At 44.1% G+C, this 22,204-nt stretch overlaps 2 protein-coding genes across 5 annotated transcripts; both read left to right on the forward strand.

Annotated features, from left to right (window-relative positions):
- The first annotated feature begins 1,442 nt into the window (after positions 1 to 1,442).
- Positions 1,443 to 12,360, forward strand: LOC101804666 (alcohol dehydrogenase 1). 3 transcript variants are annotated; one of them, XM_072037000.1, is made up of 10 exons: positions 1,443 to 1,573; positions 1,751 to 1,866; positions 4,167 to 4,268; positions 4,984 to 5,122; positions 7,250 to 7,337; positions 7,445 to 7,664; positions 8,358 to 8,618; positions 9,109 to 9,244; positions 9,600 to 9,738; positions 11,539 to 12,360. In XM_072037000.1, the coding sequence occupies exons 2-10, from the start codon at positions 1,849 to 1,851 to the stop codon at positions 11,561 to 11,563; spliced, it is 1,128 nt and encodes a 375-aa protein (XP_071893101.1). In that variant the 5' UTR covers positions 1,443 to 1,573; positions 1,751 to 1,848; the 3' UTR covers positions 11,564 to 12,360. The 3 variants fall into 3 exon arrangements, with proteins under 3 accessions (XP_071893101.1, XP_071893102.1, XP_038034665.1); XM_072037001.1 differs by having other exon boundaries at positions 1,549 to 1,567; XM_038178737.2 differs by lacking the exon at positions 1,443 to 1,573 and having other exon boundaries at positions 1,699 to 1,866.
- Positions 12,361 to 13,786: 1,426 nt separating this feature from the next.
- LOC119716840 (alcohol dehydrogenase 1-like) lies at positions 13,787 to 21,243 on the forward strand. Of its 2 annotated transcripts, none has more exons than XM_072036999.1 (9): positions 13,787 to 14,136; positions 14,195 to 14,317; positions 14,929 to 15,070; positions 18,430 to 18,517; positions 18,613 to 18,832; positions 18,952 to 19,212; positions 19,499 to 19,634; positions 19,939 to 20,077; positions 20,495 to 21,243. In XM_072036999.1, the coding sequence occupies exons 1-9, from the start codon at positions 14,119 to 14,121 to the stop codon at positions 20,517 to 20,519; spliced, it is 1,152 nt and encodes a 383-aa protein (XP_071893100.1). In that variant the 5' UTR covers positions 13,787 to 14,118; the 3' UTR covers positions 20,520 to 21,243. The 2 variants fall into 2 exon arrangements, with proteins under 2 accessions (XP_071893100.1, XP_038034664.2); XM_038178736.2 differs by having other exon boundaries at positions 13,788 to 14,136; positions 14,216 to 14,317.
- The last annotated feature ends 961 nt before the right edge of the window (positions 21,244 to 22,204 follow it).

Raw genomic sequence — 22,204 nt, forward strand, 5'->3', positions numbered from 1 at the left:
GTTTTGGGTTAATTTCTATGCAGAGTGCACAGAATGTATCTTCTACCTTGAAGGTCTCAGTGGGAGAACTCGGAGGCTTTTCCAACACGTTGTATTTGTGCTGACATTTTGTGTTACAATACCAATTCTCTAATAGTACACCTCAGAAAGAAGCATCCATTGAGATGAATTATGACCACTGCTGTATAAAGCAGAAGTGTTACACTGTAAAAGCACTGGGGAGTGGTGAGACTGCAACAGCAGAGCTGCCCCTGTGGGTGAGTACCCCGAGGTCTGCCATTCCCTGGAGGTAAGCCAAGTCACCACCTATGGGCTCTGTGAGCCTTTTTACAGAGGAAGCCTCAGGTCACACCCTCCTCTTTTTTTCTCTAAGGGTCTTGGAAACATTTTAGCAGGGGCTCTTGGTCTCTGTTTTTCTAGCCTGCGCCAAACGTGGTTTGCATCCCTGGCTGGCTGGACCTCTTCAGCCTCTTGCACTCTGTTGTCATTCCCAAAGCATTCACCTGACATTACATATATCTGCCACATTTCTCCCCAGCTCCTCTTTCTCTACACCTTCTTCAAGTAATTAATCATAGAGGTAATTCTGAGACACCACTGTACTTAGTGCTTATTACTTAGGCTGTATGTGGCATTTTATTTCTTTTTTTCGCTTGTTTCTGAAGGCAAAATCTTGATTTCAAAGTGTTGGAAATAATTTGAAAATAGATGAAGCTTGAAATCTACAGCAAAGGCATGTGGTGCTGATCACCACCCAGCCTTTCATTGCGTTGTAAAGGTAGAAATCTTAAAATAAATAAATGAATTAAAATAAATAAATTTTAAAAAAATAGCATTTGGAATATATTTTTATATATTGAAATAGAAACAAGCCTCAAGGAGCTCCCCAGCCTGCCCATGGTGAACCCTGCTTTCAGGAGATGTCCTGCCCTTGCCTGTTGGTATGGGAGCCTTAACCTGATGCAAAGCAGCATGGAGCCCTTAAATACACCTGCACCTCCGACTTCCACTCATGATGCGTGGGCAGCACAACCCCTCAATGTTGTGTCAGGAGAGGATAAGTGCGTGGGTGCCCGCTGGTGCTGGTGGATCCAACAGTTCAGGCAGTCTATTGTGAAATTAGCTGTGTTGCCCATCATAAGAAATGTGCATCCTCTCAGCTCCTGGCCAGATGACTTTTGTTTTCCCATCAGCATGATCAGCTCTTTGGCCTTGGTCAGTGATCACTGAAAGCAAGTCCAACAGGTTAATGAGTAGCCAGGCTGCAAAACTAAGGAATCGGAGGAGCAATTAGGGCTGCAGATTGACAGTGCGTATTTCTTAAGCATCTTGCACAATAGCATGTTCTTAGTCATCAGCTGAGCTCTTAAGAGTGTCAACAAAATAATTCAACAAAGCCCTCGTGTTCCCATGACCCTGCCCCTGTGAGATCAAGAGCACCTCTCCCCCTTTCTCCTTGCTCCCACAGCTGCACTCAGAGCAGCAGGCTCGGAGGGCAGCCTCCCGGCGAGGTGGAAGGAGGGGACAGCTTCCAGCTGAGGCCAGCCACCGATGGGATGTGAAAAGGGTGGGGGTGAGCCTGGCAAAGGAATTGGGAAAACCAAGATTTCAGCAGACGGGTGGCTTATTTTCTTTCTTGTGCTTTGGATGTTTAAGGGGTGGGACTCTGAGCTTGGCAGCTCGGCTAAAAGGTCGGAGCAATGCACTTGCAGGAGCACTTTGCTAGACAAGCTTCTACTGTATTGGACAGGACCTGCAGAATCAGCAACCTGAGCGCTTCACGGCTGACCCAGTCCTTGGCACAAGAAATCAGTGGTGGCAAGATCTGAAACAGACACGCCAGTCAACATGAGCACAGCAGGCAAAGTAAGCAGAAATGTTTTTATAAAAGTTTTTGTTTGTTTGTTTGTTTTGTTTTGTTTTGGTTTGGTTTGGTTTGGTGTTTTTTTTTTTTTTGTTTTGTTTTGTTTTGTTTTTCTGCAGCTGAGTAATGTATCTTAAATGCAGTTTCTTTGCAGGGACACCACAAATACTGGTAGTATGGTATAAATGACAGTTTTGGAGAAAGCTGGTATGGTAGAGCTGCCGTTCCTTGCAGAACGCTGTACGCTCCTAGGAAATGGTTATTACACTCTTCAAGGCAATAATTATTTATGTGTTTATTTTAAATACTGAGGCAGCATAAGCTAATGGTGCTAGAATGAGAATTAAGTCACCCCAGGGCAAGCAAGCTAATTTTAACCTCTGTTATAGAATGTAGTGTAGTAAGTGTTCAGATAAATAAAAGTATTTACCAGCTGTGTTGATTCCCATTCTGAGATCCAAAGCTAGTTCAAACTGTTACTAGCTTCTTGACATTTCCCATCAGTTTATTAATGGCTTGTCTTCAGAAAACGTTGTGTTATATTTCAGGGTTTGTTTGTGTTAAGACAGTCATGAAGTTTGAATACGCATATAGTGAGTCTAAGGGTTAAGTTAATGAAGACCAAAAGCGAGTATCACATGCAATGCCGTACTGAGCTGGGACTGAATCGAGTATTTACATCTCTGATAGAAAGTGATGAGAGACAGAGAGGTTGCTACCGCTGCTGATGTCAGTGTATCAAGCTTCTCAGGCTACCTGAGAGATGCTAAAATGCACTGAAATATGGCAGAAAGGTCAATGGAGAGGAAGCCATACACAGAAAACGCCTGAAGAAATGCACCTTGCTGGAATGTGCCTTAAGAAAGTACCAGGACCTTGTGCTGCTACTGCCAGCTGTCTTTGCTACTCCAAAGCTGAACAAAACAAGAGAGAGAGGAAAAAAAATATATAAAATAAGGGTTTCTTTAACTCTGAGATACAGCAAGTGCAAAATTAATTTTAATTCATGTGGGGGTAAATTCAACAAGTTTGGCCCTTCATTCAGCCTTCGACTGAGAGTCATAACTAAAGTATTGAGGAGGACCTAAACCACTTTGTTTTCACTGTGTTTGTCTTGGAGCTAATACATGAGTTACCGTGCAGATTACTTGGTCATGCAGCATGATCTTTGCCCTCTGAGAGTGTGTTTCTGCAGCTTACTCACCCTCTGCTTGTAAGGCTGGTGGAAAACAGGAATAGAAAAAAAATAAAATGCTGCTGACTCCAGCCAGTTCTTGCTGTAAGAGATCAGTTGGGTGAGAAGGTGCAAGTTGGTGCATCTCTGGGACCCTGCTATGGCTGACAAAAGTTCACAGGGCATCAGCCGTCAGCACAGAGCAGAGTTAACCAGTGTCTAATTGTAATGAGAGATAGATTTGTTCTCAGCAGTCCACGGTTATTGGCTGCTTTTTGTTCTTTAAGCTCTGCATTTGCAAGTTGTGTAATCATTATCGTGCGGTGTGCGAGAGAGTATAAATAAAAATAATAAAGCCCTTTTTTTTTTTCTAAAGAATTTCCTCTGTCCTTTAAATGTTGCCCTTTAAAATCTGATCTTTGGCTTCACTTGTAAATTTTTTACTGATCGCACTTGCACGTGGCACGTGAAGCATTAAATTTAGTGCAGATGTCTCTCGAGTGTCTTTTTCAAAACACTGTGGTCCTTCCGACTTCGTGTCTGCCTGCTCCCTAGTGCTTGTCTTCTTCACTACCAGTTGACAAGTTCTTGCTAATTAGGCATCTGTTTTTACTTCAAAAGCTTTGATATGAGAAGGTTGCTATCGTTCCGCACCAGAATCGTGCGGTACAGTGGTGTTACACTGCACAGGAGTCCCCAGTCATGCAGGATGCTTAGGCATGCACTGAATTTCTTGTATTGTCAAGACGATTCCACCTTGCAGCCACGGAACTTAAAGGAGTCACTGTTGGCCACAAGGGAGACATGGATAACCTTATTCCATGTCCTGGAGTCCTTTAAAGCTGTGGGATGAGCAGACACCACAAAGAAAGAGCGGGATTGAATGTGGGAGCAGAGATATGAACAAAGTCAGGCGTGATCTTGGTGGTAAAAAAAACATGGGCTTACATGTATATACAGATAGTTTGGTGTTGGTTGTGTTTTCTGTTCATTTGTTTTTTTCTCTCTGGTTTTCCCCCTACCCAAGATACGAGCAGGAATTTTGCATGTAGAAATGTAAGAATCTGTCTCGGTGTGGCGACCTTCCCAGTGCAGGTGCCATTCCCTTTTCCTTTGCTCTTTTTGCAGGTTATTAAATGCAAGGCAGCAGTACTGTGGGAAGCCAATAAACCATTTTCTATCGAGGATGTGGAAGTTGCCCCACCAAAAGCACATGAAGTTCGCATTAAGGTACTTAAAAATAAGTGCTATGAATTGCATTCAATCTTGCTGTTAGTCACAATTATTTCTAGAGGTTATTAGGATCCAGTCTTGGAAAATATTAACTAGGTGGGTAGTTACTATTCAGGGAGATACTGTGGAACATACTTCAAGTCCTAAGTGTGATCATGGGTCAGGTTTTTATTTGTTTGTTTTTTAATAACATATCCACAACAAGGCAAAAATCTGAATCCCCAGGAAGCAAGAATTTCTCCTTTACTTTCTTAGAATATGTGCTAGGAAACCGCTCGGCATGGCTGGGTGCCTCCTTTTTCATCTGGGTATTGAGCATCTGATACAGTCAGATGTTTTCATTTTAGAGCAGTTTCAAGCATTGTTCAGGAGAGGTTTCCTCACTTGGGGTCAGTGGCTGCACTTGTCAAAATAAAAGCTGTAAAGGCATACCTGAAAGTTTTAAAAGAAATATGGCTGTGCTGAATGCAAGAAAAGGCAAAATGCAATGTAGAATACTACGTATGGCTGAATTTTTTTGTCTGAAACAACACAAATGGGGACAATCATGAGTCACATAACCAAAGGCGTGAATTTAGATTAGTTTTATTGTGTGCATATGTGGTTTTGGAGAGAAGAAAGTGGCTGCTCCAAATATATGACATACGTTGACTTCTGTATGTGACATGACACGGATAAATGCTGAAGCACTCTTGTTGTTCCTCTAAATCAGATCTTGGCCACGGGGATCTGTCGCTCCGATGACCACGTGGTAACTGGAAGCCTGGTTATGCCTTTCCCAATAATTCTTGGGCATGAGGCAGCTGGTGTGGTGGAGAGCGTTGGGGAGGGAGTAACTTCGTTAAAGCCAGGTATGAAACAGCGTAACACTGAACACAAACCCCGTGCTGAGTTTTCAGACTCCTGTTTATGTCATGATTGTTCTGTGCATGAAAACTTGTATTGCTGAGCGTGTTCCAACTTTGGGTCTTTTTACGGATATCTTAAAGAACAGTATGTGCTGTTTGTTCACATCTTTGTGTTCCTAATCTCAATTTATTTTCAGATTTTTTTGCATTCCATTTCATTTGCTGTTGGCAAAAACATCTGCACCTTGCTTTCCATCGGTATAGTGCTTTTCCTGTAGGTTCTCTGCTCTTGGTCAGAGGAAACCAGGTATTGGCTGAAGACTTTGTAATCACAGTTTATACAACTAATCTCTCTCAAGAATAATATAAGTATAGTTTATCATCCCTTGGGAAAAAGCACTAGAAAACATGTTAAAGCACCTTCATTCTCCTAACATCTAAATAATCTATTAACTTTAGTAGATCAGAACTTAGGTCTTTGTGTGGCATTATTTCATTTTAAGAGTGTCAGGACACAACTGGGATGCAGTCCCTGCTGCAAGTTTGCTTGGGTTCAGTGTCAGTGCTGAAGTGAGCAGTGAAGACAGTGCCAGCAGCACTGCTCACCAAGGGCTCTCTCCTTATGCTGGATGGCTCTGAGCACACATCCCCCACAGGACAATCCTCACACTGCATCCTCTGTGAACCACAGACTGTAGATACAGAAGTCAGCAAAAGGTGTTGATTTTCCTCTCACCTGCTGCAAGATTCGACAGGGTTTCAGTACAATTTTCCAGGATTTAACAAATTCTAACAACGGCTAAGAAGAAATATGCAGTGAGCCAAATCTGTGTAGCAATGCTGTATTTTATCCAAGCAGTTTGTTAAACTACCTAAGTAGTTTAGGTAGTTTAACCCTTTTAGCACCTCTGTACTTCTACCGTCTTTGTACTGGCTGCAGCTATGAAGTCTGTCCAAATCAGGTTGGTATGTGTGATGAGAAGAAAGTCTATTTGAGATCTCTGATTTGTTTTAACTCCAAAGAAATATGTGTATTTCAGATTTCAGTGATAGCCCTGGCTGCTTTTTCTCTTAAGTTTTGGTTCAAAAACTTGATAAATCACTCTATTGTCTAATGCTAGCTGCCGTGTGTTTCCAGGTAAGCTGAAACAGCAGGTCTGAACACGCACACAGTCATGTTTCTCTGATGTTGCTTAATTTACCACTCTAATTTGTAAAAAAGACACGCAAAGCTGTTTTACCAGAATGATTACTAAGCCTACATCAAAAAGTTCTAAATAAAGTGTGTGTGTGTATGTGTGTGCATACATTTTATGTTCTGGAGGTCATTTTCCACTTTTTAGTGGAAATCAAAGATTTTCTTTGACTTTGAAAACATCAAATACTAGCCACATTTCAAAACTGCCACATCACAAATTGATCTGTATTGGGAATTATCAGTCTAGGGATTGTTATGGATTTACCATACTTTATTGTTGTGGAAAACATACAGCAGTAAAAAATTGCACCGAGGATGTAGCTGCTACTTTGCTACTCACATTGTGCTAGGGAATTACAGATGTCTTACCTTGTGTGTATCAGTGCTTCTCTGAAAAATATTTTACCTGCCTTTACGCCTAAGCAACAGTAATAGGACTGCAAATAAGAAAGAGACACATGAGGGCTGGGAAACTAATAATTTCCCATTCTTTCTACATGCAGTTTACAGCCCTGTTATCTTAGCATGTCAGCCTCCTGTCCTAATGGATGTCAGTTTTTACCTCCCTTTCCTCACCTGCGTAGCATTTTTTTTAAGTAGAAGATGCAAAAAAATGCTGAATGAGTAGTTGGTGAGTGGCAGCAGCTAGCAAGATTTAATATCAGAGCTAAGACTCAGTTTTATGAAAGACACCAGGGATATTGCATGTTGATAGCAGTTGTCATAAGTGCATTAATGATGTTGTTTGCATCAGTTTATCTTCCAACAGCACGAGGGCAGATGAAGGAAATAAGTTCAGCACTGCACTACTAGTGCACATTTTTCTATGGATAAAATATGCTTGTTTTATGTTTTTACCTGCATGCTTCCTGCATGCCTTTTGTCTTTTTTTCTTTTTTTTAACACCCCTGTCATCACTGTTTTCTTTCTAGGAGACAAGGTCATTCCCCTCTTCGTTCCACAGTGTGGGGAATGCAGCACTTGCTTAAACTCCAAGGGTAATATGTGCATTAAAAATGAGTGAGTTTCCTGGGTTACCTGTGGCCCTTATTTGATTTTAATTTACACAGAACCGACTGCATCCAACAGATCTCATTTGCCATTATTTCTGGTTATCTTTTGAGCAGCATTGGTGCAGCTGCTGGATTAATGGCTGATGGCACCACTAGGTTTACCTGCAAGGGAAAACCAATTCACCACTTTATTGGTACCAGCACCTTCACTGAATACACAGTAGTGCATGAAACTGCTGCGGTCAAAATCGACTCTGCTGCTCCTCCAGAAAAAATCTGTCTGATCGGCTGTGGATTCTCAACTGGTTATGGGGCTGCTCTGCAGACTGCAAAGGTAAGTACCATGGGCGTTCCTGGGCCATTCAGGATTTTGGGACCTGAAAACAGGTCTTCAGCATGGCAGCCAGGAAGTATAGGCTCCTCTCGCAGAGTTCAGGCTGGAAAGAAGACACTAGTTCTTTGCCTGCCTACGTTTCTCTAAGGTACTTAGGAATCTTCAATTGAAAATCCAATTTTAAAAAAACTTATTACCATTTGATAGGTCTTCTCTCAGAACTCTAGCTGTATTACCCCTAGAAAAGTGTTATGAGATTATTTATTTTATTGTAACTTAAGTCTAGGAATACAGAGAGCCTATACATGGAAAATTCATGATTTGTAGCAGTACTTGAATGTGACTTTTTACATCTGGAATTATCTCCAATGGAGGGACACTACGGACTTTAACACCACTGGAATATAGAGCATCATAAAAAAAATCTGGTTATAAACCTGAAGCTGAGTGCTGGAATGAAGACCTAGTCTCAGATGTATTTTAGCAACAAATTACCTTAGTCGCAAGTAGGATTATAATAGCATAGTTGGGTACTCCACTTGTAGGGTATGCATATGCAACTTTCTTTTACAATTGTGATATCTAATTTACGAGAATTGGCTTAGGTGAGAATGTTGATAGTAAGAAAATGCATTGCACTTTACCTGGGTTGTAACAGGATAACAGGATACTGTGTTAATATGGTTACCATAGGTGGAAGCAGGCTCTACCTGTGCTGTCTTCGGCCTCGGAGGAGTTGGCCTCTCTGTTATCATGGGCTGCAAGGCGGCTGGAGCTTCTCGCATCATCGCCGTCGATATCAATAGTGACAAGTTTGCCAAGGCCAAGGAGCTGGGAGCCACTGACTGCATCAACCCTAAAGATCACAAGGAGCCCATTCACAAAGTGCTGATTGGAATGACTGGCTACGGCGTGGACTACTCCTTCGAGGTCATCGGCCGTATCGAAACCATGGTATGCAAACAAAAATGTCAAAAGAGGCATTAGCTTGTTAGAGCTCTCTTCTCTAACCAACTAAGCACCGAGGGTGAGGGGCTGAGAGCCACTGGCAAAGTGTGAAGATAACTTTCAACCTGAAATCTGGCTATCTGCCACTGAGATGTAAGGACAGAAGGACACTCACAAACTTCAGAAAGGGAGCTTAAATGTAGTCCCTCTATTCTGATAGAAAGGGAGCCTAAGGAGGGTGGCTAAATTTCACGTAACTCTGTATCTTCTTTCCAGCAGTGTCTTATCATTAATGAATAAGACAAAATAAGGCAACAGAACAAGCTAAAACATGACAGCAGACAAAGGACGTGAGCTTGAGAATTTGTTTAACGTGACTGCAATAACAAAACACGAAGTGCAAGCTGAGTCCTGAGAGGAGAAGGAATCAAGCGTTTGTGCTCCAAGTGGCAGGGCTTGTGTGACCCTGGCACGTCCCTCTCTGTTTTAAATGCAGGTTGCAGCCCTGGCCTCGTGCCACTACAACTACGGAGTCAGCGTGATCGTGGGAGTGCCCCCTGCAGCACAGAATATCACTTTTGACCCCATGCTCCTCTTCAGTGGTCGCACCTGGAAAGGGTCTGTCTTTGGAGGTGAGAACTTGGAAAGATGCCATTTAACTGGCTTGGGAACTTGTAAATCATCTTCAATCAAAGCAGATGTATCTAAATTTGCTGCTTAGCTTGTCCTGTTATACTACTGATAGCGGGACATACTACTGATAACTATTTTGCTGACCAAGTAGCACAAAGGGAATTCATTAAGGAGACTCACTTATCAGAAGTGGTTACTGGAGAGAGAAAAACAGAGAGGAAGGGGAAGGGAGGAAGAGAGAGAGAGAAGGGAAGAGATTAAAAAAAAAAATAATCTGAGAATTTAAGTCCCTGTTTTTGCCATTTTCACAAGCATTTAATGGTTCATTATACATTGCCTCTGGATTTCTTTCAGGCTGGAAGAGCAAAGATTCAGTCCCCAAGCTGGTTGCTGACTACATGAAGAAAAAATTTGTTCTGGACCCATTAATAACCCACACCCTTCCTTTCAGTAAAATCAATGAAGGATTTGATCTGCTAAGGGCAGGGAAGAGGTAAGCACTGCTTAATTATAGAAGTTCTGTATAAATGATGTAAATAACTTATAAAGAACTGTAGAGTAACAGAGTATGGCTGACTTCATGACAGAGAATGGTGAAAGCAATGCACTGTGCCCCTTAATCTTGCCCAGCACAGTGTGCGTCCATGAGCTGCAGCTGTAGTAACCAAGGCAGTAACACCTTAGCTTTTGAAATGTACGGGATGTTTTCTTTCCTTCCAGAGGAACTTTGGGATTCTGTTTCCTGTCTAGTTTGAGCAAAGAGTCTGAGTGGCAGAGGGAGAAAAACCCACACAGAGCAGCAAACCAGTGCCTACTGTGCTTTGGAAAAGGGCAAGCAACCCAAGGAAACTATGTTTTTGAAATAACCTATGTTTACTGGAAAAGCAACTTACCATTCTTCTTATGGGTTAGGGAACAGAGTCCCAGTGCAATTAGTCCTAAAGCCACTGGGTAGCTTGCGCTAAACTTTAGAGCTTTTCAGAAGGGAAACTGCTTTGTGTATACACACAGCTAGTATTTGCAAGCTCAGAATTTGGCTCTCATGCATTCTTCAAATATTGTGAGTTCAACTCAGACTGTGTTTTCACTGGGTGTTGCAATCAGAAATACTGTTTGCCAGAGATGTTTGATTAAGATTCACCACGGCAATGACTGAAAATTCTTGTTGGCAGAAGTGGGAAATACTTTTGTGTATTTCAATACATGTAAACATAAAAATCATTTAACAGATGAAGAAGAATTTTGCCCCTGATGCTTTCTTTTAGGTTTGTTCCCAGGTTTTAACTACGCAGCACTTACTCCATTTTTTTGACTGTCTTTATTTTAGATGTGCTGCAAATGTCAGTTTGGGATTTTAGTGTGGCAAACAATGGAAGTGGCGAGGACACAGACACCATCAGTTTTGCTAAAATACCAATGGTCAACCTGAAGGCAGTGACATGTTGCCCCTGGTCATTTACTCAAACATTTTAGTGTTTACTGAATGAAATAGTATTCACAATGTTCTGCATAGAGCATGCAAGCACCACACTGCAGTGTACTGCTTAGACTGTTTAGCCAAGACCATTAGAAAGTTCAGATTGCCCTTTTAAACCCTTGCAAGAAAGGGAATTAATTGCCTTTCCTGATTATCTCTGATCTATGCAAATTGTCCCCATACCTTAGATAGGCCGGCTGCACCCTAACAGATGAGGGGATGAAAGCCAAGCCCTACTGTTGAAAAATTAAATTTCTGGCCCCTTTCATCCATCATCCATACCAGAAAGCAACATATCCTGCTTGAGAAAGGAGTCACAGTATATAGCTCAGTTAATTATTTTATTGCATGCTGTTCTTGATCAGAAAAAGAAATAAGAAAAAAAAAAAAAGCCTTAAAAAGCGAATGGGGATGCTCATACCTGGTGGTATTTTTTTAGGTTTACTGTAGCAGGTGTAGCTCCACTTACAGCCTGTAATTTGAAGGGGTTTTAGACCAAATTAACCAAATTAGACCAAATAAATTAGACCAAATTTTCTATTGGAAAGAAAATGCTTGTCTTTCCAATGCTGAAGGTCCCACTACCCTCCTGGCAGCCTTCAGATCTGCTCTCCTACCCCCTTTCTTTCCTCATTTGATACCAAGTATATTCAGCTTGCTGGACCTTGCTCCATCATTTTCCTACAAGCTGAGGCAGGGGAGGTGAGGAGTACCCTGGTTAAGAGCAATACCCTAGATTTTCAGAGGAAACAGCAGTATTGTGCTGATGTTGTCACGGGTTTTCTGCAGTCACTAACTTGTCATTTTATATTGCAGTATTCGCAGTGTCCTGACGTTTTAGGATTCCCAAATGATAAGCAGCAGATGGCTTGGCAGCAGCACAAACTTCATTGTCCTCCAATACAATGGATGCAAATTGTGAAATAAGACATTTCTGAATGATCTGCCACAACCACCCTTGAATAAAAGGATCAAGCTCAACATCCAGACTTCAAACACAGCACTTAAAAAGAAAATAATCATTCCTTCTACTTCAAAGCAGGAATCAGGAAAAATCTCTGTATTGTGCATCAATTTTCTTTTAATAGCCAATGATACTACCATACTTGCTTTTGTCACAGGTGTTATGGAAGGTTTGGCTTTATTTAAACAGCTTTTAACAGGCAATCTTTTAATAAAAGGAAAAAAAAAAAAAAAAAAGCAAACTGTTTCTTTGGATCTTAATAAAGCTGCAAGTTTAACAGCTCACACACCAGGAAATTAAAGTACTGCTCAATAAAACTCTAGGTTGGAACTAAGTATCCATCCTGAATGATTTTAGCATCCTCTTATTCCATTACCTGATAGGCAAGGAAAACATGGCAGAGATTAGGATTCCTGGGTGATGTGTGACCGTGTGTTTGAACTAACGATTTCAGTAAGTAATAGTTAAGTAAATCATAAACTGAGGTACTGGAGAAAGGCTCATTGCTGGATATTTTACCAAATTAATACTTCCAAGCATTTTATGAAGAATGGTTGTGTTATGTTTTGTTTTTTAAATGGTATATCTTTTTCATTGTTTTAGATCTGTTGCCAATCTACACAGGGGTGTCTGATGATCGGAAAACTGAGAATAAATGTATGAATGTGCGTCGATTATTACTTGTTTCCATTAAATAGAGGGAAGGGTGCCAGGCCTTTAAGTGTGAATACAGAAGAAGAAACAGGAGACAGGTAGCAGTGTGGCAGAGATCAAAGAAAGAATCATAATGCTTTCTGCATCCGTGACATGGAGACATGAACAGAAGCTATTTCTACCTCAGAAAACATGGTCAATATTGACTTAGCTTTTAAAAGAGATGGTAGCCACTTACAGCACTGATCAGAGCTTGCCTGGTAGCTGGGTAAAAGAGCCTGTGATAGAAGAGGACAGTGTGCTAACGATGACTTAGCTGTTTGTGTCAGCAAAAAGGGGCCTCGAGCAGCCCAGCAAGGTTAATGATTTGAAGACAGGTTTGCTAAGAGATTAGACCTTAACAGAAAGAGCTGCTTAAATATGTGTGCATATCATAAACTCAGTTTACATTGCAATTAAGACCCAAATACCAATCATTTGTTTCTGTGTGGTTACCTGTGCGGTCAGGTCTGAAGGTTTTTTGTGGGCCATAAAAAAAATTCCTTTTAGGTGCAGTTCAGCTACAGGATTATCTTTTCCAGGGCAGGCTACGTGTGAACCAACAGCATGAACTGGATCACTGAAACATTGGAAACAGAGGGAGAGGGGTTTTAATTCTGCTTTAACTGATCTCGTCTGGAGTAACATGGATTCAGTAGAAACAAGAGTGTCTCAGTTCACACAGAAAACATTTTCTGTGGGGCCAAAACTAATTTACTGTATCAGCTAAGAAACATCTAACTCATGGTCTAAACAGAAGACAACGAAGGTTTGTTTATACATAGTTTGTGGGGATAGAAAGAAGTACAGAGAGGTAAATTATCCTCCCTGTACAAGATACATGGTGTTTCTGCAGTATATCCTATTTCCTGAAGTTTGGAAAATATAATAACAGGATCCGGAGTGGAAGATGGACAAAAAAAGCAAAACAAAAACGGAGTTAGGAAATACAGTACAACAAACCTCCTTGCTTCTGTCCTGTCCATGAGCGTGCAAAGTCCATTTCCATTCCCTATCTCCCAAGCACAGTAAACATCTGCTAGTAGCATCTTTATAGCTTTGCTGGTTGGGGACTGGAACACTGAAAAAACAAAAGAAACCTCTGAAATCATACTGATCTGAACTACTGCAGTTGACCAAACCCCAAACCTTGGTGGACACAGATCTGAGAGAACGGAGGGCGCTGACAGAAGGGGAACTGCTCACACAGCTGGTTGCAAAGTTACATAAAAGTGTCCTTGGAAAATCGGCCCTTGCAGACATGCTCTTCGCGGTACCCAGGGGAAAAAAGCTGCGGTATACAGAGAGCTAAGCTGGACTCCAAAAGGCTGGGCATGTTTATTCGCCATACCATGCTCTCAAGGTCTTCTTTTCTGCTGTAATTATTAATCCTTTCACAAATAGCTGGGGGTGAGCTGCTGCCCGGCCAAAGGTTGCCCCTCGGCAAGGAGTGGAAGCCCGAGCGGTGCCGTGAGTCTCCTCCCTGCAGCCCAGACCCAGCCCCTGGAGGCTGCGCCTTTCAGGGGGCACAGGGGACTCCCTGCTCGCAGGGGAACCTCCCGCTCTGCTCTCCGCCAGCTCTGGTCCCTCACCAGGCCGCCCGCCGTGCTCCCTGCTTCCCCCTCCAGCCGCAGCCGCGGGGCCAGGAGCGCTCGGGGCCTCGACGCCAGGTGCGGGTCCGGCCACACAGACGGCAGCTCACCTCCAGCCTGCGCTGCCGCCGGCTCCTCTCAGCCCACATGGCCACGTCTGGAAAAGTAAGGACGCTCGCTGCCCTTCTCCCCACCCCAAGCCCAAGGCGAAGCTCCCCAGCAGCCTCACTCCCTCTCCTTGCAGGTCATCCGGTGCAGAGCTGCTGTTGCCTGGGCAGTGGGCAAACCGCTCTCTCTCGAGGAGGTGGAGGTGGCACCCCCAAAGGCGCGTGAAGTCCGTGTCAAGGTAAAAGCAAGGGCTGCCGAGCGCCAATGCCGGCTGCAGCTTCTCTCTTCTAGGGAAAAGACTGCTGACATGATTAAATGCAGACCATTTGGGAACGTGTGGGCTTGTAGGTAAAGGCGCAGACCTGTGCACAGCGGTGCTCTGGGAAAGTGGAGGGCTCACAGCTGGCAGTGGCTGTCTGATGCCCTGCCTGTCACAAACATCTCCCCAGCTTCTGGCACTGATGCTGTTCAGGCCAAGAGGAAAGGACAGTCTGCACGGGATTATCAGATTCAGTACCAAAACAGTGCAAAGGGCTGCAATTTGTTCTCTCCTGCTAAGTTACACCACACTATTTCAGACACAGCCACTCAGGACCACCCATTCCCAGAAACCAGAGAGCCAGACAAATGCCACCAAGTAATCCCCAGCCCCTGCAGCACAGTGCAGAGGAAAGCCATGCAAAGCCTTCAGCATGAGCAGAAGGGCTTGTGCCTGGGCTGGGCACAGAGGTACCAGCATGAGGCATCAGCACCAACCATGGTGACACTCGAAGAAATCACATCTAACTGCTGGCTTCAAAAAAGACCAGGCTCCTTCTACAGCTCACCTGCTCTTTCCTCTCCAAACAGATTGTGGCCACAGGGATTTGTCACACGGATGACCACGTTATTGAAGGCAGTGTTGCTGATATAGATTTCCCAGTCATCCCTGGCCATGAAGGAGCTGGGATTGTGGAGAGCATTGGGGAAGGAGTGACCTCTGTGAAACCAGGTAACCAGCTCGCACCCGGGACTCAGCTCTCAAAGCCCATGGGGCTGCCCAGAGCTCGGAAATAGCCCCCAGCAGCCTGGAGCCATGACCCATGACTGTCTGCACACCAGTACCACTGGACCACCACACACACTTTCCTCATCTGCTCCCCAAAGTGCCCAAATCAGGCTCTGAATTTTTCCTGCGGGCAGAGGAAGCAGAGGGTTCATGCCAGGCGCTGTGACGGGCGGCACCCTCCAGGCTGCCGAGTGAGAGGCACCTGTTATAAATGGCTCAGGATTCAAATTAGGATTAAATAAAAAAATAGGATTTATTAAAAGAATATAAAGGAATAGAGGTAAGCAAACAGCGCTGGGTGCACCAGGAGTCTCCGCTCCACCAGGATGCACACCAGTTACATCAAGCAGCTGATTTTTATGCACCTAGACTAATACATATTCATTACTACTTCTAAAAAAAATAGATTATTATAATTAGCTTCCGGGGTCCAGTTCCTCCTACTGGAGCATGCGCATCAGTCTCCTCTGGGGGTCTCTAGGGGTCTTTCATGCTGAAGGCTCGTAGTCTTCCTCTCACCTTTGTACTCACTAGGCACTATTCCAAGTTTATGGAACGCTCTCTGCACACTCTCTGCAGGTCTTGTCTCCCAACTGTCCTTCAGCTTCTTTTTTCTTCCTCTTAATCTCTTGGCCCCCCTGGCCAGATACCAAGGATCCACATAGTATCTCATAACAGTCACCAGCAGTCACCAGTTATTATCAGTTGTTCTGAAACTCCCAAACAGCTTGACGACTCACAAGCAATTAAAATATTCTTTCCCAGCTATTCACAGTCATCTATATAACATCTATAGCAGTGTTAAATCAATCTCGAAGAAGACAGAAAAAAACTGTAACTGTTAGAACTAGAAGTCAGGAATAACAAAAGCAAACAGGTTCATAAATTTAAGGAGTATTTTCTGAAGACGTGATAAATTGACTAGAATGAGGGGGAGACTGGGACACACTGCGTCTGTGGTTCAAGAATTAAATTGCCAGTGCAGGACCCAGAGGCAGACAGGATTCAAACAGAATTGTTCTTTATGGACACGAATTGTTAACACATTCCTCACAATCCCTTATCTTCTTTTTAATATCAACAATTCGTGTCTCTTCTGTTGTTAACTGGATTTCATCAGTCCGTTCTTGGAGGGTCCAATTCTTAAGCATCATAATTGACATATTCCCTTCCTTTTTTAACGAAGTTATTACCAATGTACTATTTATCACCCGGTGTATTAATAGTGTAAGACAAGGTATCATACAAGGTATAAACAATAACATCTTTACACCACATAACAATAAAAATAACACTCTTTTAACCCATGGTCCACCAGGCAGCCATTAAAATAAATCCCATTCCATATCCTTCCAGGTTTGTGTTTGCTCGCTCACCTCCCCCCTCTCCTTCTCTGGGATGGGAGAGAGAAATGGGAAAGTGAAGCCTGTGAGTTGAGATAAAACCAAGAAAATAATAATAATAATAATAACAATAACAATAATAATGATGATAATATTACTACTAGTAATAATGTATACGAAACAAGTGATGTACAATGCAATTGCTCACCACCTGCTGTCCGATGCCCAACCTAACCCCGAGCAGTCCGGCCCTCCTCCCAGCCTGCCTGCTGGCAGGACAGTGAGAAGCTGAATTTGGCTTGGTCCTTGGCTTGGTGTAAGCACTGCTCTGTAACAATTCAAAACAATTAAAACATCAGCATATTATAACATTCTTCTCATCCTAAACCAGAACATAACATTCTATCAGCTACTAGGAAGAAACACCCTTTTTATCAATCTTTAAACAGCAATTACTAAAGCTAAATTTTCCACAGACTTCTCCTTCTTGTGCTAGTAAATAATCCAAAACTAGGCAATTTTGATACAAAGCAGTTCTCATCATTTATAACTATTTCTATTACAGCCAATAACCTAATTATTCTATTAAGTATATATACTGGGGTCCTATAGTCCCAGGATCTGTCTCCTGCCCACGTATCTGGATTATAATAGGCAAACACCTTCAGGGTCGATTCAGGCTTGTGTTACCGTTCGGCCTGTCAGGGTGATCCAGCTCCTGGAAAACGAATCACAATTTTATATAGGTTAAAAAAAAAGGTTCTTATGTTATTTTCTCAGGACAACCTGACCTTAGTGTGGAAGAAGTCCAGTCGAGGCCCTCTCACTTGGCAGTCAATACCCATAGGGGTTGCCTCCCTCGGTAGACCATGCACACCGCAGTGGAGAGTCCTGCCCCGGTCTTGCCTTCTCCCTTTCCTCCCTTCAGGCTTGTCCCCTTTATTTGGCATCCTTAATTCATGCAGAGCCTCGTTGCCAGAATATTAGTTCTTCCTTAGCTTGAGTTTCAGTTTCCCAGGAGCGGACTCAACCCTCCGAGTTTCAGTAGTTACTGGTCCTTTTATTCTGGATGCATGGGTCCCTTTCTGCGGTTCTCACAGCTGTTTCAGTAGTCAGTAAAACAAGGTACAGTCCCTCACATCGAGGGTCCAGTGATTCTTCCCTCCCGTGGCTGCTTGTTGAAACACTTTCTTTTTTATCTTTTGACAAGTTAAATAACAGTTATCTAATTTGCTTTGTCGTATGGCCCTTTCCAGGTTCCTGTAGCAGGATTCATCTGATAGCTTTTCATGTTGATACAGATTTGACTACAGATACCAGGGTTTTGGCATTCATCACTATCTCCACAGTTTCCCAGCTGGACAGTCACATTCATTTATGTTGCATTCCTTCAGGGGCTCATCACCCCAGTCCTTGCAGTCTCTCTGCTGGTTACACACTTTATTGATATCTATGCACACAAAGTCAGATTCAGTACACATCTTCTTCACACAAGCACTCTCATCACTGCCATCTGAGCAGTCTTCACATTTTGCTCTAGCACCGTTGGCAGCAGTGCACAGTCAGGCGAAGGCGAGCAGCAGGCAGAGCGCCCCGCACCGTCCCCTGTGTCACTTATACTACTCCTATTACCCATGCTGTTAGTGTCAGTGGCATCCTCCTGGTACCGTTTCTGTCTTTGTCTCCCCCTTTTCTTTTTGTCACTGGCCATTCACCACAAATGGGTAAGACACATGATTACTAATTAGGAAAGAGAGTGTAACATCTGCTATACGGCTGCAGGCAGTGCCAGCTGCAACCTTAGGTTTGTGAAAGAGCCTGCCAGTGGTCATTTGGCAGTGTAATCTGCGTCTCTGCACTCCTGCCCTGCAATAGAGCTAAGTCGTCATTAGTAATAGTTATAACACCGACCTGGGGATCATTCCTCACACACCTAACGCTGGCTCTGCTCTGTTCCAGGAGACAAAGTCATCCTCTTTGGCCTTCCTCAGTGCGGGGAATGCTGCTTCTGCAAGAATCCTGACTCCAACTACTGCCTGAAGTCCCAGTGAGTTTGCTTCCCCCCCCCGTTGCCCATGCGGGCTCAGCTCACGCAGGCGAGTGCTCTGCGTGATGAGCGACCCGTGTACGTGCTCCCGACAGCCTCTCCGTGTCGCAGTGCCTGCTGCCCGACAAGACCAGCAGGTTCACGTGCCGGGGGAAGCAGATCCACCATTTCCTCTGGATCAGCACCTTTGCCGAGTACACCGTGGTGCCGGAGTTCACCCTGGCCAAGATCGACGCCGCCGCGCCTCTGGACAAGGTCTGCTTGCTGGCCTGCGGCTTCTCCACGGGCTACGGGGCTGCCATCAACACCGCCAAGGTTGGTACCCAGCCGTGTCCAGAGCTAGCACCCCGCAGCCACCTGCGTTCCCGCAGAAGCGCTCTGCCACAGCCTTCTTCTCCTCCTGCGGGAGGCTGAGCCGGCCCCGTGTCGTGCAGGTCAAACCGGGCTCCACCTGCGCCGTCTTCGGCCTCGGAGGAGTTGGGCTCTCCGTGGTCATGGGCTGCAAGGCGGCCGGGGCCTCTCGCATCATCGGCGTCGATGTCAACAAGGAGAAGTTTGCCAGGGCCAAGGAGCTGGGGGCCACCGAGTGCATCAGCCCTCGGGACTTCCAGAAGCCTGTTCAGGAGGTGCTCACCGAGATGACCGGCTACGGCGTGGACTACTCCTTTGAGGTCATCGGGACAGCCGACACCATGGTACGTGGCCTTCTGACACAGTGCCCTCCTCTAGCTCATTCACAGCGTCCCATCAGGGCAAATTTCACCACGGCACGAGCTCTGTTGCCTGGTGCCAGCACCTGTGGGCTTGTGTGTGTGCAGAAAGGCATTTACTGTCTTGGGGAGTAAATCATGTAGGAGTCTCAAAATAGGACGGTGCTTTCATTGCACTGAAAGGTTTGCAGATAGCTGTGAGTGGCAGACAACTGAAAAGAAAGAATGCATTTCCCATAAGTGTGCCTGATTCACTTTCCTGTCCCATCAGGTCGCTGCCCTGGCCTCCTGCAACATGAGCACCGGTGTCTGCGTGGTGGTTGGAGAGGCACCATCTGGTTCAGTGGTTCCCATGGATCCTTTGCTTTTTCTAAGTGGCCGAACCTATAAAGGGACTCTGCTTGGAGGTATGGAAGTAAAGGAAAGATTTCAGAAATTTGAGTGTTGTCCTTTCACAGTAATTCCTGAACTGCCTGTAGAACAGTTACCCTCTAAGGATAAATATAGACGTGTATATATATACACGTATATATATATGTATATACGTGTATATACATGTATATATGTACATATATACGTGTATATATATAATTATGCACGTATATATACATATATATATGTGTGTATATATATATATATATATATACACACAAGTAATAATAGAAGCATTTCTCCAGTCACTCACTGCGGGTGCTTTTCCCCCTTCTCTAGGCTGGAAGATGAGAGACTCCATCCCCAAACTGGTCTCCAGCTATCTGGAGAAGAAATTTAACTCTGACTTGCTGATCACGCACACGCTGCCTTTCGCTAAGATCAACGAGGGTTTTGAATTGCTACGTGCAGGCAAAAGGTGAGGATGTGGCTCGCAGGAGCGAGGCTCTCTCCATGAGGCAGTGCCCAGCTCGCTGCCCTCACCCAGCGCCCAAGCAGTGCCAGCCGGCAGGGCCCCGGTCCCGGTGCTGGGAGGCCCTGCTGTAAGGCAGAGGGAAGACCTCCACCTTCCAACACCTCGCTGCGGCGTTGGAAAGCAGAGTGAGGAGGAAGGGGCATCCGTGGGGACCTTGCAGACTGTGCCTTCAGGCTGAGGCACAGGAGCTGCGGGGCGGGACGGGGTGCCTCAGGCTTTCCTTCAGCGCCCTCGCTGAGCTCAGAAGAGGCTGGGGGAGAGCTGAGGTGGCCGGTCCCGGCCGCACCTGCCTGCCCCTCTGCCTGCTCCTGAGCACTGCGGCAGCACCTCCGGTAACTGCTCCCTTCTTCTCCCTTTCAGCATCCGCACCGTGCTGCTCTACTGAGGGACGCGGCCGAGGGAGGATGAGCGCGGTCACTCCAGACCCTTTCATTTGAACACGGGCTTCTTCTCATCACATCTCAATGGCTTATTCTCTCTGAATTTTCTTCCCTTCAATTTGTATTTATAATCTGTGCATACTGGGGCCTCCTGAGCAAAATCTGCTGGCTTTTCTCCTGATCTAGTTGTGCTTTTTGGGTAACAGCCTCAGAGAAAGTTAGGGAATGGAACCACAAAGAGAAATTGAACAGTACATTTATGTCCCATACATGTCTATGGCAACAGCAGTATGATTCTGTGGGAGCTACCAACATCACAATTGTTCTGGCAACAGCATTTGTTTTCTGCACAGAACGAAACACAAGCATATGATAGGATGGACTCAAAATTAGCAACTGCTGTAAGACTCCTGTTCTCTACTGTAATGCTTTCTAAATTGCAAAACTCAATAGGAAACAAATGGGTTTGCTCCCTAATGTATACATGAAGAAGCATCGGAGTGTGAAACATCACTCTCTACTGATGCTTACACACTGCTAGAAGTGAATGTAGACGGCACCCAGCTCTCAACAGACCACTGCTTAAAAATATTTTTGTTTTCTGTTTCACTGTATGTCAGTCTGTACTGTTTTCCTGAACTTGAAAGGTGACAATCACATTCTATTCCTCAGCAAGTGTGCCCTTTCCAAGACTTTCCTACTGTGGAATAAACACAAACACAAATGTCAGTCAGTTTTTGCTTTTAGCACTCCATAAACTAGCCCTTTGTAAGCCTAGCATATTATCTGAATAATCCTTGGATTGATTTTAAGACAAATACTCTTATGGTGGGCTTATACAAATCTTAGGATAGGCATGCCAGATACTCTTTGGTGATTCATATCTTAAGGGCAAGCTAGTTCCCATTCAAATCCAATGCATCACAAGATAGATTTTCTTGGGACATCCTGCAAGTTTGCTAAAACCACAGTCTGCTGATTGAGAGATTAAATGAATAAATAAATAAATAAATAAATAAATTTAAAGTAAATGATGCACTTAAAAACAGAGTTTGAATGATTCTTGAGAGACCACGTAGATTGGACCTTTTCCCAATGCAGCATCAATTCTCTGGATCATTGCTGAGAGAAAACTTGTGCTTAAAGGCCTCCAGCAGTGATCTATTCCATTATCATTTTACAGTGCATCAAACTGTTGGGTTACTGGCATCACGTACTCTTGGGTTACCTGGCACCACAAGAGGCCATCAATCAGACTGATGGTAATCTCCCTTCCCATTTTTTAAACCCTACCACAAAGCAACCTCATGTTCGGTTGATCTTTTGCCGGTGTGCAAGTTTTAGCTTGGGGTTTAAGTTATACACGTCTCTCATCAGACCACATTTCTACTAATCAATAAAAATTATAACAATTCTAATATTTCCTTACTAATACTTCCATAACTGGACCAGTATTGGATGGGAAACGTGCACTATTAGAAAGATCGAAATGGTCAGAGAAGACTGCACATGCTCTTACACATCTGCAAGTAGAAGTGTCTTGGTTTTACTTCAGTATATATGCAAACAATGAAAAGGTCTGCCCAAGTTGCTGACTTCTGAAATTAATAAGACATATACTAAACCCACAAGATCTCCTTAAGGCAGCATAGCCTATGAGCTGTGACAAATAAAAATGATTTCTGACTAT

The sequence above is a fragment of the Anas platyrhynchos genome, chromosome 4 (genome assembly GCF_047663525.1).
Source record: "Anas platyrhynchos isolate ZD024472 breed Pekin duck chromosome 4, IASCAAS_PekinDuck_T2T, whole genome shotgun sequence".
In the NCBI taxonomy this organism is placed as follows: domain Eukaryota; kingdom Metazoa; phylum Chordata; class Aves; order Anseriformes; family Anatidae; genus Anas; species Anas platyrhynchos.

Bases quoted from the DNA above. Each gene is read 5' to 3' on its own strand.
- LOC101804666 (XM_072037000.1), top strand. The intron at 5,123-7,249 runs GTATGAAACAGC...TTTTCTTTCTAG, and splicing joins AGTAACTTCGTTAAAGCCAG to GAGACAAGGTCATTCCCCTC. The intron at 9,245-9,599 runs GTGAGAACTTGG...GATTTCTTTCAG, and splicing joins GAAAGGGTCTGTCTTTGGAG to GCTGGAAGAGCAAAGATTCA.
- LOC119716840 (XM_072036999.1), top strand. The intron at 18,833-18,951 runs GTTGGTACCCAG...CGTGTCGTGCAG, and splicing joins CTGCCATCAACACCGCCAAG to GTCAAACCGGGCTCCACCTG. The intron at 19,635-19,938 runs GTATGGAAGTAA...CCCCTTCTCTAG, and splicing joins TAAAGGGACTCTGCTTGGAG to GCTGGAAGATGAGAGACTCC.